Source organism: Watersipora subatra, chromosome 2 (assembly GCF_963576615.1).
Source record: "Watersipora subatra chromosome 2, tzWatSuba1.1, whole genome shotgun sequence".
NCBI lineage: Eukaryota > Metazoa > Bryozoa > Gymnolaemata > Cheilostomatida > Watersiporidae > Watersipora > Watersipora subatra.
In genome coordinates, this window is record NC_088709.1 from 63,940,363 (window position 1) to 63,954,579 (window position 14,217).

Below are 14,217 nucleotides of genomic sequence, written 5' to 3' on the forward strand. Positions count from 1 at the left end.
TGATTGCAGTAGACTGAGTCAGATAGAGTGAGTATATTTGTTATTAATAGAACAACAGCTAGTTTTAGTATAAAACTCTTGTTGAAAAGAAGAAGCTTTCTAGTTTTATCTCATTTTGGTACTTCATTACCAAAAACGGTCAATCAGTATGTTATTAGAGACTATTGTTCTGTCAGTTGCCATTCTTATTTCTGAATCAGTTGATCATACCCTCAGTCTTTCAGGGATATTTCAATAAGATGTGCTGTTTCAGGGGTAACTGAAGAAACATAGTGGTTGATACACCCTGAACCTGATAAAGTGTGTATATTTTTTATAAATAAATAAAAAACAAATGGTTTTAGAGTAAATCTTTTGTAGCTGAAGAGAAGTTTTTTAGTTTTGCCTGTTTTTTTTATTACTAAGAATTTCGATCATTAGGATCTACGATTAGGATAATTCGATCGTTGTGTCATTAGGAGCTAATGTTTTGGTGGCAGCCACTGTATATGTCAAAGTCGATTAGAAGTGCCTTCGGCATTTCAGAAACATCTTAAGAGTTAAATAGCCCAATAGAATTGAAACTTTGATTATACTAAAAACTTATACCACGCAAAGCAACCAAAAGTTCACAACCCTATGTAAACCATGAGTAAAAAATTACAAAAAGCCAGTACAAGCCGATTACAAAAAAAACTAGTGTCCTGTTAGCAACAATCTTTCATTTCTTGGCTGGTTGGAAATGCTCTCGGTATTTTGGCTAAATGTCTAATCAATTTTAAACTTTGGATATATATCCAAAATATATACACCCAGAGTGGTCAAAATTTTGTAATCACACATAAACTGGAAATACAGAAAACAAGGCTATGAAGCTGAGTTGACTATGCCGTAGGATCTGGTGAGAAAAATTTCTCCAAATTAGTTTGGGCTCAGACTTCACAAAGTGCCAAGCTGCCAAAGTATTAAAACAGGCTGTTACAGTTATCATCTAGTTCAAAGCAGTCTGTCTATGCTGGCTGGCAGTTGAAGGTATTGTCTTTGTCTAGTTCCTTGGTTAAAACATTGCTTTGTGTTATATTTTCTGATATTCTATGTGACAAACACAGCATAAATTATATTCTCTTTCCTTATTTGGATTCGACCGTATCATCTTATGCTAAGCATAACTTGTTTGTAGCATTTTATCACTCCAATGTGTGTAGATTAACGATATTAGGAGTTATCATCTCTTAAAAACTCGAAGCGTTTTATGACACTATTGAAAACCTTGGATCGCTCTAGAATAGCTTATCATAAAGCTCAACAGTTGAAATGATAATACAGTATAGAGAAAGAAGGAACAGGATTCAGTGTCTACATGAGTACCAAGTTATTGGTGTGATTGTATAGCTATATATATATATATTTCTCACAGTATGTCCATGTGTATTTCGTATGTCTGTCTGCATTCCGGCTATAGCTATTATTACAATAACTGCAGCTGGACAAAAATGCTGACGCAATGTCATGGAGTACCGTCATTAGAAGCCTAGCAGCTTACTGCAATTTTCCATTGGCAATGTGCCAGACTAATAGCTTGAAAGGTACAGTTGTTTGACAAAGTTTTAAAACCTTTACAGTTGTTTTCATTTTTCTCTTAATTTATTTCACCTACACAAAACACTTCTCTCATGATATGTAGTTTGAAAGTTAGAATAGTAAATGTTGTTATATGTTAAATACAAATCAATTTTCTGTCCAGACTTTTTTATTACCCGGGCAACGCCGGGTAGCACAGCGAGTAACTATATATATTAAGAAAGTGTATTCTTATAAAAAGCTATTCTGATAAAAATAAATGATAAAATATTAAAAAAGCATAATTTTGATTCAAAACTTTACGAATAAGATAGATTCAGTGTTAAAAAATTACAATATTCATTCATAATAGTTCGTAAGCAGCAAAGCAACTCAGTTGTTCGAAACTTTGAGTGAGAAGATTTAGAAACCTAATGTATTTTACCATCGAAAAAAGATTTGAATTTTATTCAGGGATTATATATTAAAGAAGTAATGTGATACATGCTATATAATAGTACAACTTCTATAACATGATATAACTTTAACACCATGTTATAACTGTAGAAGTTTGCGATGATCAAATAAAAACGCATGAACATCTAGACGTGCCAAGACATGTCTAGCCGCACCTCGTCGTGACTAAACATGTCTAGGCGTGTTTAGACATGTCTAGGCGCGTCTACACATGTCTAGGCGTGTCTAGACATCGGAATCAATAACCTCCTTTATCATGTCCCGCAACTCCTTAAATCTACCCCATATGTGCAAAACATGTGCCTTTGAGTTCTCATATGATTCGGCCAGTTTGCTTATCAAATTCTTAATGGTTTGATTTCTGATTTTGTACTGATATATCTCACGCTCCAGTCTTGTACACTCAGCGTATAGATCCCTCGTAGCTGCATCTGCAATTAAAACAAATGATGAAGTAATTGTATGCGTTTTACGTAATAGGCACAGCTAAAGAGGTCATCACCCTTTTGTCTGCACAAGTTTGTAATTAAACATTGGCATCGCTATGTTGTATTGATGTAGCCCAGGTTCGGCACAAACAGTTAGGAGTTTTCATGGTTTTTCCTTCAACACACCCAATTTGCGCAATCCAATGCTAAACATTAATCTCTTTGTGATTACATTCCTTCAGTGAGGTTACGTAAGTAGTTGCTCGTACGGAAAGTTCAAAACTCTCCATCTTCTGGTTTGAAGTAGTTTTGTTAATTGTTGATAAACAGTCTTATTATGCTTGCAGGCCAGAGTGAAATATGTATGTATATACAATTAGTTACTAACAAAGTTGGATGTGGTCAAAAAACCTGGTATATCACGCTTTTATATACTTCTACATTTTCTGTTATGCTGAACCGTTTTGGTAAGAGGTCATCCCTTTGAGATGATCCCAGTATAAATTTGGAACTAACATATCAAGTAAAAGTTGAAGTACTACACAGCATTCGTAAATCTATAACCAAGGTTAAAAAGCACATTTTGTAAGACAACGTGTCACAGAGTAAAATAAGTGCATTTAACTCACTTCTACTTTTTGGATATCTTTAAAAGTTTTTATAATCAGTGTTTATTTAAATCAAATGTTGCCATGAGTTTTGTTACGGAAAACTTTTTAGTTCGATCAAATTTATGGCAAAAGTTTTTTGAAGAAATGACAAAGGCAAAACCCAAACGACCAACACTAAATATAGATGTAAGAATCTACAGCAAAGCAAGTTAATGGAAAAAGCTCTATTACTAATATTTTATGTGATACAGCTTATATGCTAACATAAAGAAATTTCCTCTTTTCTGGAATAATTTCAAGAGGAAACTCCCAACTCTAAAATATCTTGAGTAACTGTACAATTTCAATTGGCGTTTCAAAAGCTTTTATCCACTAATTATTTCAATTCTAACTTCAGATCTGCCTATTGTAGACATGATGTATGGTCTAACCTTACTCCATAACTCCTGATCAAACCTAGCCAAAAATAGTTTTCATACCTTAGATGACATATATACTAGTAATCGTAGGTAGAGAGAGTATCATGTCATATATTAAAATATATATATGCTAGTAATCATAGGTAGAGTATCATGTTATACCTTGTATGATATACATACTAGTAATCATAAGTAGAGTATCATGTTGTACCTTAGATGATATACACACCAGTAATCATAGGTAGAGTATCATGTTATACCTTAGATGATATATATACAATTAATCATAGGTAGAGTATCGTGTTATAACTTAGATGATGTACATACCAGTAATCATAAGTAGAGTATCATGTTATACTTTAGATGATATGCATACTAGTAGTCATAAGTAGAGTATCATGTTATACTTTAGATGATATATATATACAATTAATCATAGGTAGAGTATCGTGTTATAACTTAGATGATATACATACCAGTAGTCATAAGTAGAGTATCATGTTATACTTTAGATGATACGCATACTAGTAATCCTTATAGAAACTTGTGATTTGAAATAATCTTACAGAAGTTTATGGATCACAATGCTTTGGACCAGTGTTGTATTGACACCGACAAGCCTTTAACATTCATCAATTTGAAAGAAAGACTTACACAAGTATGTAATAACTTACTATTCTGAGCTTTTAGCCTCGCATCCAAATTAGCAGAAAAACTACTTCCATCAGCGACTGACCCAGTTGAGCCGGTATTGAGTGGCTGTCGATTCACTGACATGGCAAGGGTGTAGTTCGTATTGCTCGTTTTGCGACTCATCGCCAGCGTACTTCTCTTCTCGACCGACTTCCACTGTCTGAGTGCGTTTTTGATCACCCTTCGGAACTCTTTATAGCGATTGTAAAAGAGTAGGTTTTTAGAATTGTTGTAGTCTTCCCGCAGTTTATCCACGATCTCATAAAGTCTGTCATATTCATCCGTGATAAAGTCGTAATTTTGGTAAAGTTTAGCAATAGATGACTTGAGGTCTTTCTCCATTACGGTGACTGACCTGCTGCTTCTTGATGCAGTAAATGTTGGAGAGTCCTAGAAGAGATCAATGAAGTAAATGATTACCGCTAGCTGAACTCTAAATGGTATTTTGGTCATAATTAGCACCACCCCATGACCTAGTGTTGTCATAAACCTTGGCTATAACTCATAATTGTAGCTAGATGCGCAGTTTTATAGCAGAGATTGTATGCATACTAACAATAATAGATAATGTTTTGCTGTAGCTTAGATGATATACATAACAGTAATTATAGGTAGAATATCATGTTATAACATAGATGATACACATACTAGTAGTCATAGGTAGAGTATCATGTTATACCTTAGATGATATACATACTAGTAATCATATGTAGAGTACCATGTTATACCTTAGATGATACACATACTAGTAATCATAGGTAGAGTATCATGCTACACCTTACATAGTATACATACTAGTAGTCATAGGTAGAGTATCATGTTATACCTTAAATAATATACATACTAGTAATCATAGGTAATATATCATGTTATAACTTAGATGATATACATACTAGCAAATATAGGTAAAGTATCATGTTATACCTCAGATGATATACATACTAGTAATCATAGGTAATATATCATGTTATAACTTAGATGATATACATACTAGCAAATATAGGTAAAGTATCATGTTATACCTCAGATGATATACATACTAGTAATCATAGGTAATATATCATGTAATAACTCAGATGATATACATGTACATACTAGTAAATATAGGTAAAGTATCATGTTATACCTTAGATGATATACATACCAGTAATCATAGGTAGAGTATCATGTTATACCTTAGGTGACATAGATACCAGTAACCATAGGTAGAGTATCATGGTATGACTTAGATGATATACATACTAGTAATCATAGGTAGAGTATCATACTATAACTTAGATGATATACATACTAGTAATCATAGGTAGAGTATCATGCCATAACTTAGATGTAATAATAAGTAGTGTTTTGCTGTAGATTAGGTTATATACATACTAGTAATTTTAGGTAGAGTATTATAGTATAGCTTAGAGCATCTCAAAGACTTACAAATGTAATTAAAAAACTACAAATTCTTAAAGTTTTCATAGAGCTGAATTATAATTTTTTTATGGCCCTATGGTTAAACCAATGTGTCTATGTGTCTATGCACATCAAAGGAAATAAGAATTTATCATAGCTTGCAAGACTACAGTCCTAATTGCATATTATCATTCACAACGTAGTTTATTCACCGCAAACTGCAACTGTGGAACTTCCTCCAGCTGGACTAAATCTCTCTCTCTTTAACTAAACCAATATTCACAACTTGTGTAGTGAATGAAGCGCTTGACCTAGAAACTGCACCTGGTAAGTGTATACAGCTTATGCTCTCATTTACTGTCTTGCTATAATAATCGACATTCGTAGTTTTTATTATTCTTTAATGCTAGGTATAAGGATAGTTAGCTAAATTAGGACGAACTATGCTTACACCGAGCTATAGCTGCCAAGGGTGAGGGAGGGTATGCAAACGTTGTAATCAATTCAGTACTGTCCATGTCTATCTCTGCATCTTTCATTATAAACCCCTGCGGGTGTTAATTAGTGGAGAATCACAACATTCTTTGAAGACCTGTGTATGTAGTTAGAGTAATGAGCTAAGCAGGTAAAACTGGCGCATGGGAGTCATTCATATATTTCCTGTTTGTTATTTGAAGTTGTCTCCCATGTAGAATGAAATATTTGATTGTTTTGAGTTTATATTCATGGTTATACAGTAAAACCTCTCTATTTACTATCAAGTCTATTTATTTATTATCAAGTCTATTTACTAATTTTTACACAAGATGTAAAAATTTATTCCGTATTTTTACTCAAGAAATTCTCAACATTCGATGTTCGAGATTTTTTAAAAGTGCAAAATAAATAAAAAGAGTGGTAATATAAAAATATTCTAGAGTAAATAACTTTATAGTGAATAATGATAGAGATTTTAAATAAAAATTAAAAAATATACATATTATAAACATGTATAAGCTAGGTTAATTTAAAGTTTACTTTGTTTAAATTTAATATCTGAAGTTTTCTCTAATAATTAATGTTTATAACAAAAGGTCAAAATATTGTTATGAGAATTTAAAATACAAAATTGAAATAGAAAACAAAAACATTAGCCAATCCCATATTCTAAGAAATGGTAAATATGATTGACCTTTTACAAATTTATCAATGTATAGAGCAACTTCACTAGGGCAATATATGTATTATATTATAATTATAATATGCCCGGTATGCATTTTATGGAAATGCTATGAAGCTTGTCTTTAAAAGTCTGAATACAAATCTATATCTATCCCTCTAGGTGATTAGTTGATTCAAATAGATTACAGAAACATAGATTATCAATTTCTCAAACTTGTCATTTCCTGTGCTCTACTAACTGGGAAAGTGTAAATTTGACTTGCCCTTGTAAGATGGTATCAGTGACAGATTTCGTGAATTCAAACACTTTGATCATCTAATTTAAATATGATAATAATACACTCTACAATGAAATCCCTCGAATGAACAATTTTTTCAGTTTAGAAATGTTTGAGTCTACATCTTCCACAATTGTATCACTTTTATACAATTTTTTAGACACTATTCTCTCACTTGATGAAAAAAAAATCTGCTTGAAATGTCATGCCTGCAAAATTTCCATTGCTCAATAAAGTATTTTTCGTTGAATTTTGCCAACTAAATTTTGAAGCTAATCCTTTGCTCTCCAGAAAAGTAGCTATGCTCTAAAAAGATGACAAGTTCTAGCAGGTGCCAAAAGAAATGTAGACAGCCCTCACGTTGTTTAAAACAAACGGAACCACTGAGAGTGACAACATTGCTGAGTGCTTTTTGCAAAAAAGTGACAGCTGAGCCTCAGGAAACATGCGCCCTATAACCTGCGGCACCTGCCATGACACTGTTACTACTGGACTGATTTTTATCTTTTCACCACCCAGTTCAGTGGGTAACATTGCTTCTGAATCAGGGGTAACAGGAAATGGTGCAAAATAGAAGAAGGATGAACAGAGGAGCCTTTATGATAATATGTATTATTTCATAGTAATGGAAGTCCACTGGGATATTGAAATTCAACGGTAGTTGATATGCTATAAAATAACACCATTGCAAGCGAATCGCTTTGTCCTAAGCAGTCTCATGGTGTTTTTCAAGGCAACTGTCATCAACAGCAATACAAAGTTTATTTCAATTTAATCGATTTAGTTATATAAGTTGGTCAGAAGTGGGGATTAAAGCGTACACTTCTTGAAAAACGCAGTTTTTGATTTCAAATAATTGTGAGGTATAACCCAAGCTGTTTTTAAACAATACCTACTTATCCTGTAATTCAGGATAATTTAATGAAAGCAGACATTTCTGAGCATTTTGTAGTAATATACGGGAGATAAGCCAATTACGGACGTTGCAACATACGGAGATGTTAAATGGCCAATTAGGCTTGATTCAGTGAAGTAAATCTATTTAAACGCTTTTGTGAAAAAGGGGTCCACATGGAGAAAAGTTACAACTCAAATTACATGAAATGCGCTAACTAGGCTCTGATCAGGAATGTAAACCTTTTAGATTGTTTCAGCTCAACTCAATTACAAATTACACGTATAAAAACGTTACAGCTCACATTAGGTAAAACATTTTATTTAGTGCCCATTTGATAGAAGTAAACCATTTGATTGTTTTTCGTAATTAACATATCAAGAGAAAAGCTACGACTCATACTGGATGAAACCTACTAACTATCCAATATTGCATTTTCAATTGTCCAATTTAAAGGGCAATGATACACCTACTCTGTTTTCATCCGTCCAGATTTATGTTTTAGTTTTTTCGTACATCATGGAAAACACTTCAAAGATGAGATAGTCTGCCAAATAATGTCAATAAAGACTTTTTGCAGCATTTTGTCACATATCTCCCTTGGATGGAAATAAAATACTACGGGAATTAGGTCACATACTATGCTATGTATTGTATTCGCCTCAGGTCTGTCCTTGACCTTTACAAAAGTGCCAAAATAGAGAATCAAGAACACTCTATTGCTAACCTTTGATGCGAAGCTAATTTTGAAAGAATGCATACATAGGTTTATGGTATAGAGCACAGGCCAAACTCCAATAATCAATATACATGTAAAAGAAAAATATTAATTTTCTAAAATGACCTAACAAGCTATACTGTAGTCTTGCAGCAGATATCATACTTTTTACTTTTTAATTATCCAATGAATATTTAGATGAGGTGTTCTGTCTCGATTGTAGTAAAAAGCAGTAAAATCGAGTATACAACTGAAGGATACAACTGTTTTCTTCTTTTGTTCTAGAAAGTTCCTTCAGCTACTCACCATAACCGGTTACCTACTCTAACCGAAAATGCAAGCAGTGGCGGTTCAACAGCTAAAGATAAGTGAAGCAATTGTCATTTTCATATATTGTCTGCCAAATAAAATAATAGAACTCACCTGATCAAGGTTGTCGATAGAGCGCCTGCTGCCGGGTGTCACTTGCCCTATAGAGTAACCATTGCTGTGCTCGCTTACTCTATCTTCTTTGACTAGCTTCTTCTGCGCTACTTCGCGGACAACCGAGTGCTCATTCTCTCCTCTCGTACCTTTATTACCGTATAACATCACGGGCTATGAGGCGGATAATTTCCGTAAATAAACACGACGATAAAAAACAGCTTACAGCGGATAAAAGCTATATTATATGATAGAATATGACCCGAGCCGAGTTATTACTTTTCTATCTTAACTGGTTTTTGGTTAAAGCAAAGTGCTTTGCAATTCGTGTTGCGATTTGATCGACAGCAATATTCTGATGCTGTGAGGCTAGATGTCGGGTGATGAAATGCTAACGCTGACTTGCTGCCTTTGCAAATGTATGTTGAGATATTATTTACAAACAGAGGTCTAGGTATTATAAAGAGTAGGCTAAGGAATTAATTATCATTTCAGATTCTCACCAGGCATTACATCCGTATTCAGCCTAGAGATCATTTAGCCTAACTTCTTAAGCTTAAGAATACGTGTTAGGTCGGTCATTTATACCAACAAAAAAAGCCAAACCAATTGAGAGGAACCTAGGCTTTCACCATTAGCTTACAATTAGGCGGGCAGATTGGCAATTAGGATGCTTCTATAAAGGAAGGTTATTCAAACTTGACAACACTCCACCTACACCCAGCAGAACTCATAACCATTTCATGATTCTTAACTTAGCTTGTAGTTAGGGGTGTTAGAGATAATTCAGAAATAGTAAAATGAAAAAGGAGAAATTTAGTCTACGCTTTATGATGGATGATTAGTCCCAGCATAACAATGCGAAGCAACAACGTAATCTCCTACTGAAAAACAAATCATGCAAAAGTGAAAGCTAATCCATGCTAACTTAGGCACTTACATGTACCCTAGAGGGATGGCATGGCATGACTCAATGTCCAACAATATTTATTGTGTAATACGGTACGTGGACATGCATTTGTGGAGCCCTAAGTATATTCATAAACTTGGAGTTGTCCTCTACTTGCTACCTTCTGTAATTTGTTACCGACATGAGAATTACTCTATTGATGACATGAAAACGAATCCAATAGAAGATCTTCAGCATACACGTTTGTTATTAGTTATTGGAGCCTAAAAACCTAGAAATACTTATAAAGATCTTAGGCCATTGCCTTAGCTCAGGAGTCAGCAACCCGCGGATCTCATTCCCTCGCTGCGGCTCCCTTGGACTTTGGATTTCTTTTCCTTTTTTCACCATATGTCAAGTAATTAATAAAAATATAGAAGTTTTATCACTAGATTTTGTAATATAATTTAAAAAACTGTAATTATGGTGATAAATCAAACATTATCGCTTGTTATGCGTCATTATTTTTGCGCCAATAAAACCGCCAAAATTATATCAGCCAGCGCGACACTTCTTGATGTTTTCACCCAAGGTAGGTATGTGTGTAGTCAAACTATGGCGGATACTGAGAAGAATTAAACATGAAGTTGCAATTTTTCTTGAAAGTAACCTTAAAAACAACGTAATATTTTCACGTTACGTTCAAGTTATTATTAGCTAATTTATTTTCTTTGCAAAAGTGTAATTTTGTTTTCTCAGCAGTTAAATCATTATAAATGCCGCACCTTTTTGTTTTACGGTGTCACTTGGTATAAAAGCAGTAAAAACTAAACAAAAACGTTACGGGTAGTGTTCATCTATTTTTCAATTTAGTATATCAAAGGGGGTTTGTGGCTCCCACTGCATTCTTTCCTGCGGAAAACGGATCCAAGTGGCTCGAGTGGAAAAGGTTGCAGACCCCTGCCTTAGCTGAAGCATCGTAATACATTCACATATTCACTGTCGATGGGCCCTATCCGAAAGCAAAAACTAAACAACTTTACTATCAGATTTACTATAATAAGACCTATGCCCATTCATCCAAAGCTGGGGTTAGAGATTACCGTAAAAGAATGCTTTCTACAGGATGTGAACTCATCACATTCAGTAGAAAGTAGACCATCACAAAGTAGACCAACACTAACATCTGCACCAATCCATGACCTCCGATCTCTTAAAAATAATTGTCCTATACTTTTTCTCTGTGCCTTATCGGCACATTTAAGGAGCACAGTCTAGTCTCCCTCACGGTACACTAGACTCCATGGTACTAGTAGTTTATTAAAAGACATACAGACTAAAGTATTTACCTTCAGAATCAAAGAGATGAATGTAGCTCACCAAGGAAATGGTAGCATTGTGTTGAGCGAGAGTAGGCGGCCAGCAGGCAATGCTATCACAGATCATGGAACATGATTTTGGATCTGTAAGATACATATTTCGCAGATGCTGTAGGATGTACGTGAATCTAGCTCCATCAAAGATTGCCATAAATACATGTATAATAGCAGCCTTGAGCCTGGTTCCCATATACGCCGCAAAGCACCAGCGACAGCACCCCCGGCTATCAGCTGTGAAATGTGAACCTACACGCCGAGTACCGACGAGTACCACCGGTAGTTGCCGGCGGGTAATGTAAGAGTTTAGCGCTGTTCAAATTTTGCGAAGAGCCACAGGCAAAGCCTTCCCGTCGTAAGCGTTTTGCTGTGCAAGATTATCACGGGGACTCGCAATCGATATGGGAACCAGGCTTTAGTCTCACAACCCATCTAACAATCTAGTTTTATCAGAGATTATTTTCGTGAGTTTAGAGTGAAAATGTTTCCATAAATTTTGGAAGGGTGCGCGCATAGAATCAAAATACCACTCAATCATGTAATCGAACGAGTGAGGATCTGAAAGTACTTCAAAGTATTGATTGCCGAGAGTCTGAGGAGAAGAAAACATGAATTATACACTGATCACTGAACACTATAAACTCCTGCTTATAATGATAGTGCTGACTCACCTAATCTGGTTATTACAATCATTCAGAAAATTGCCTTGTTGGTAGGTTTAGGGTTCACTCTTAGGTTAAACGTTCTAAAGTCATTCTGGGGTGAGTTTGAAAGTCATTCTGGTGTGAGTTTGAAGGTCATATTGATGTAAATCGTGAGGTCATGCTGATTTGAGTTCATATGATTACATTGTTTACATTGCCAAAGGAGGCCTCAAAGTGACTACAAATACATGTAAAGCCTAAAAACACTAACAAACTTCTGTTACTGTCTTGTATGCTCGTACGAAAGACAGACCTGTGTAAATATGTTGTTGCATTTTCAATTGTTGATATGCTGATGAACTTGGTAGGATGGTAACTTTTTGGTTGGTAAAGCAAAAAGAAAAAGTCACTGTAAATAGACTGTTCTCCTTGACAAATACTTCAAATCATTTCTCATTTGAGAAAGTGAAACCATCATAGCTAGTATCATAAATTTAAAGCTCATTTACAAGAGCTTAGATGATATATATATATATATATATATATATATATATATATATATATATATATATATATATATATATATATATATATATATATATATATATATATATATATATATATATATATATATATAAGCTCATCACTTTTGTGATTTGAGCACTCTGGTGCCAGCACATTGACTTTCTTAAAGTCTGTGAGGCAACCTAGTTGTTTCATGGCAGGAAGTCAACTCTCATTGGTAATGGGATTTGTGTCCCTTGCCAAAGCTCTGAGCTGCACTGATGAGGCTTCAATAGCCGAAACAGTACTGTCTGTAGCATGAGTATATATATATATATATATATATATATATATATATATATATATATATATACATGCTATATCTATTATATATATATATAATAGATATAGCAGTACCCAATGACTACAATATAGACAGCAAGGAAAAAGAAAAGGTAGAGAAATATCTCCCTCTTGGAGAAGAGATTGAAAAATGCTGGGATGTAAGAACAACTGTAATCCCAGTAGTCATTGGGGCACTGGGCGCAATAACACTGGCGCATAAAATGTGGCTTGCCCAAATACCAACAGCAATCAACTCAGGTGAGTTGCAGAAAAGTGCCCTACTGGGAACAGCTAAGATCTTGAGGCTAGTGTTTAAACTCCCAGGTCTCTGGTAGGAGACCAGAGTTAGAGCAGAAACTACTACCACCCATACGGGTTAACCGGGGTGAGGAAACAACTTTTTTATATACCGTCAAACATGGATAACTCGAACTTCACGGGACCGAGCAAAAGTGTTCGAATTATCAGAGCGTTCAAGTTATCAGAGCACTGTCACAAGTCCATGTATTTACTTATTTATTAGTGGATACAAGTACATATACAAACTATAATATAAAGCAAAAGCACAAATGGCTTGTTTCAAATTAAATGCTTCCAATGTAAAGTTTAAAACGTTTTTATCAAAAAGTATAGAGATTTTTCTATCCCTTGAGATTGGTTTGTTGTTTGAGGTGATGTTATTGCCGGACGTTTTTTAGATTGACATTGGCAAAACTTGATCGTTGTTGAAATGCCCAAAAGAAAAGACATCTTTTTCTTTTGAGCGTTTTACCCACGATCAATTTGACCGATTTTTCTTGAAGTTTATGCAAAGATTACCTCACTTTACCTTGCTTCCGAAGGGCGATCGCGAAGTGGATGTATGGTATAAATCAAATTTCACCAAACTTTTAGAAAAGTCGTTGACAAAAATATTTTGCCGATGGTGGTAATAACGACGCCTATGAATTACGAAAAGTTGAGGTTTACCTCTATGGCTTGGAATAAAGTGATTTTCTAAAGCGATAAAAACCATTTCGGTAGCCTTTGGGCAAAAAACAGTTCGAGTTAAAAGTGTTGAGTTCGAGTTATCTATAGCAATTTATCATTACGTGGGAACGGACCAAAAAAACCATTCGAATTAACCATGTGTTCGAGCTATCCGTGGACGAGTTATCCATGTTTGACTGTATATATATAGATGTCCCAGCACTAGTATTATAAAGGTACCTACTAAAACAACAATAACGATTCATTAATATGTGTTCACAAATTAAGAGTCGTCAGTGCTTTGTCATAGACGAACTCAGCCAAAGATATCACTGACTACAAAATTCTGGAAACATGCTAATCTAGCTTTACTATTGTCAGATAAGCAACTTTATTATGCTGGGAACCAAATAATAATAACAATAGATCTGAAGGCTGTTGCATACA

General features: G+C 34.5%; 1 protein-coding gene across 1 annotated transcript; it reads right to left on the reverse strand.

Moving 5' to 3' along the window:
* Positions 1–1,725: 1,725 nt before the first annotated feature.
* On the reverse strand, positions 1,726–9,224 carry LOC137387836 (uncharacterized). Its single transcript, XM_068074350.1, has 3 exons — positions 9,044–9,224; positions 4,149–4,557; positions 1,726–2,447 (listed from the first exon to the last, which is right to left on the reverse strand). The coding sequence occupies exons 1-3, from the start codon at positions 9,209–9,211 to the stop codon at positions 2,242–2,244; spliced, it is 783 nt and encodes a 260-aa protein (XP_067930451.1). The 5' UTR covers positions 9,212–9,224; the 3' UTR covers positions 1,726–2,241.
* Between the last annotated feature and the right edge of the window lie 4,993 nt (positions 9,225–14,217).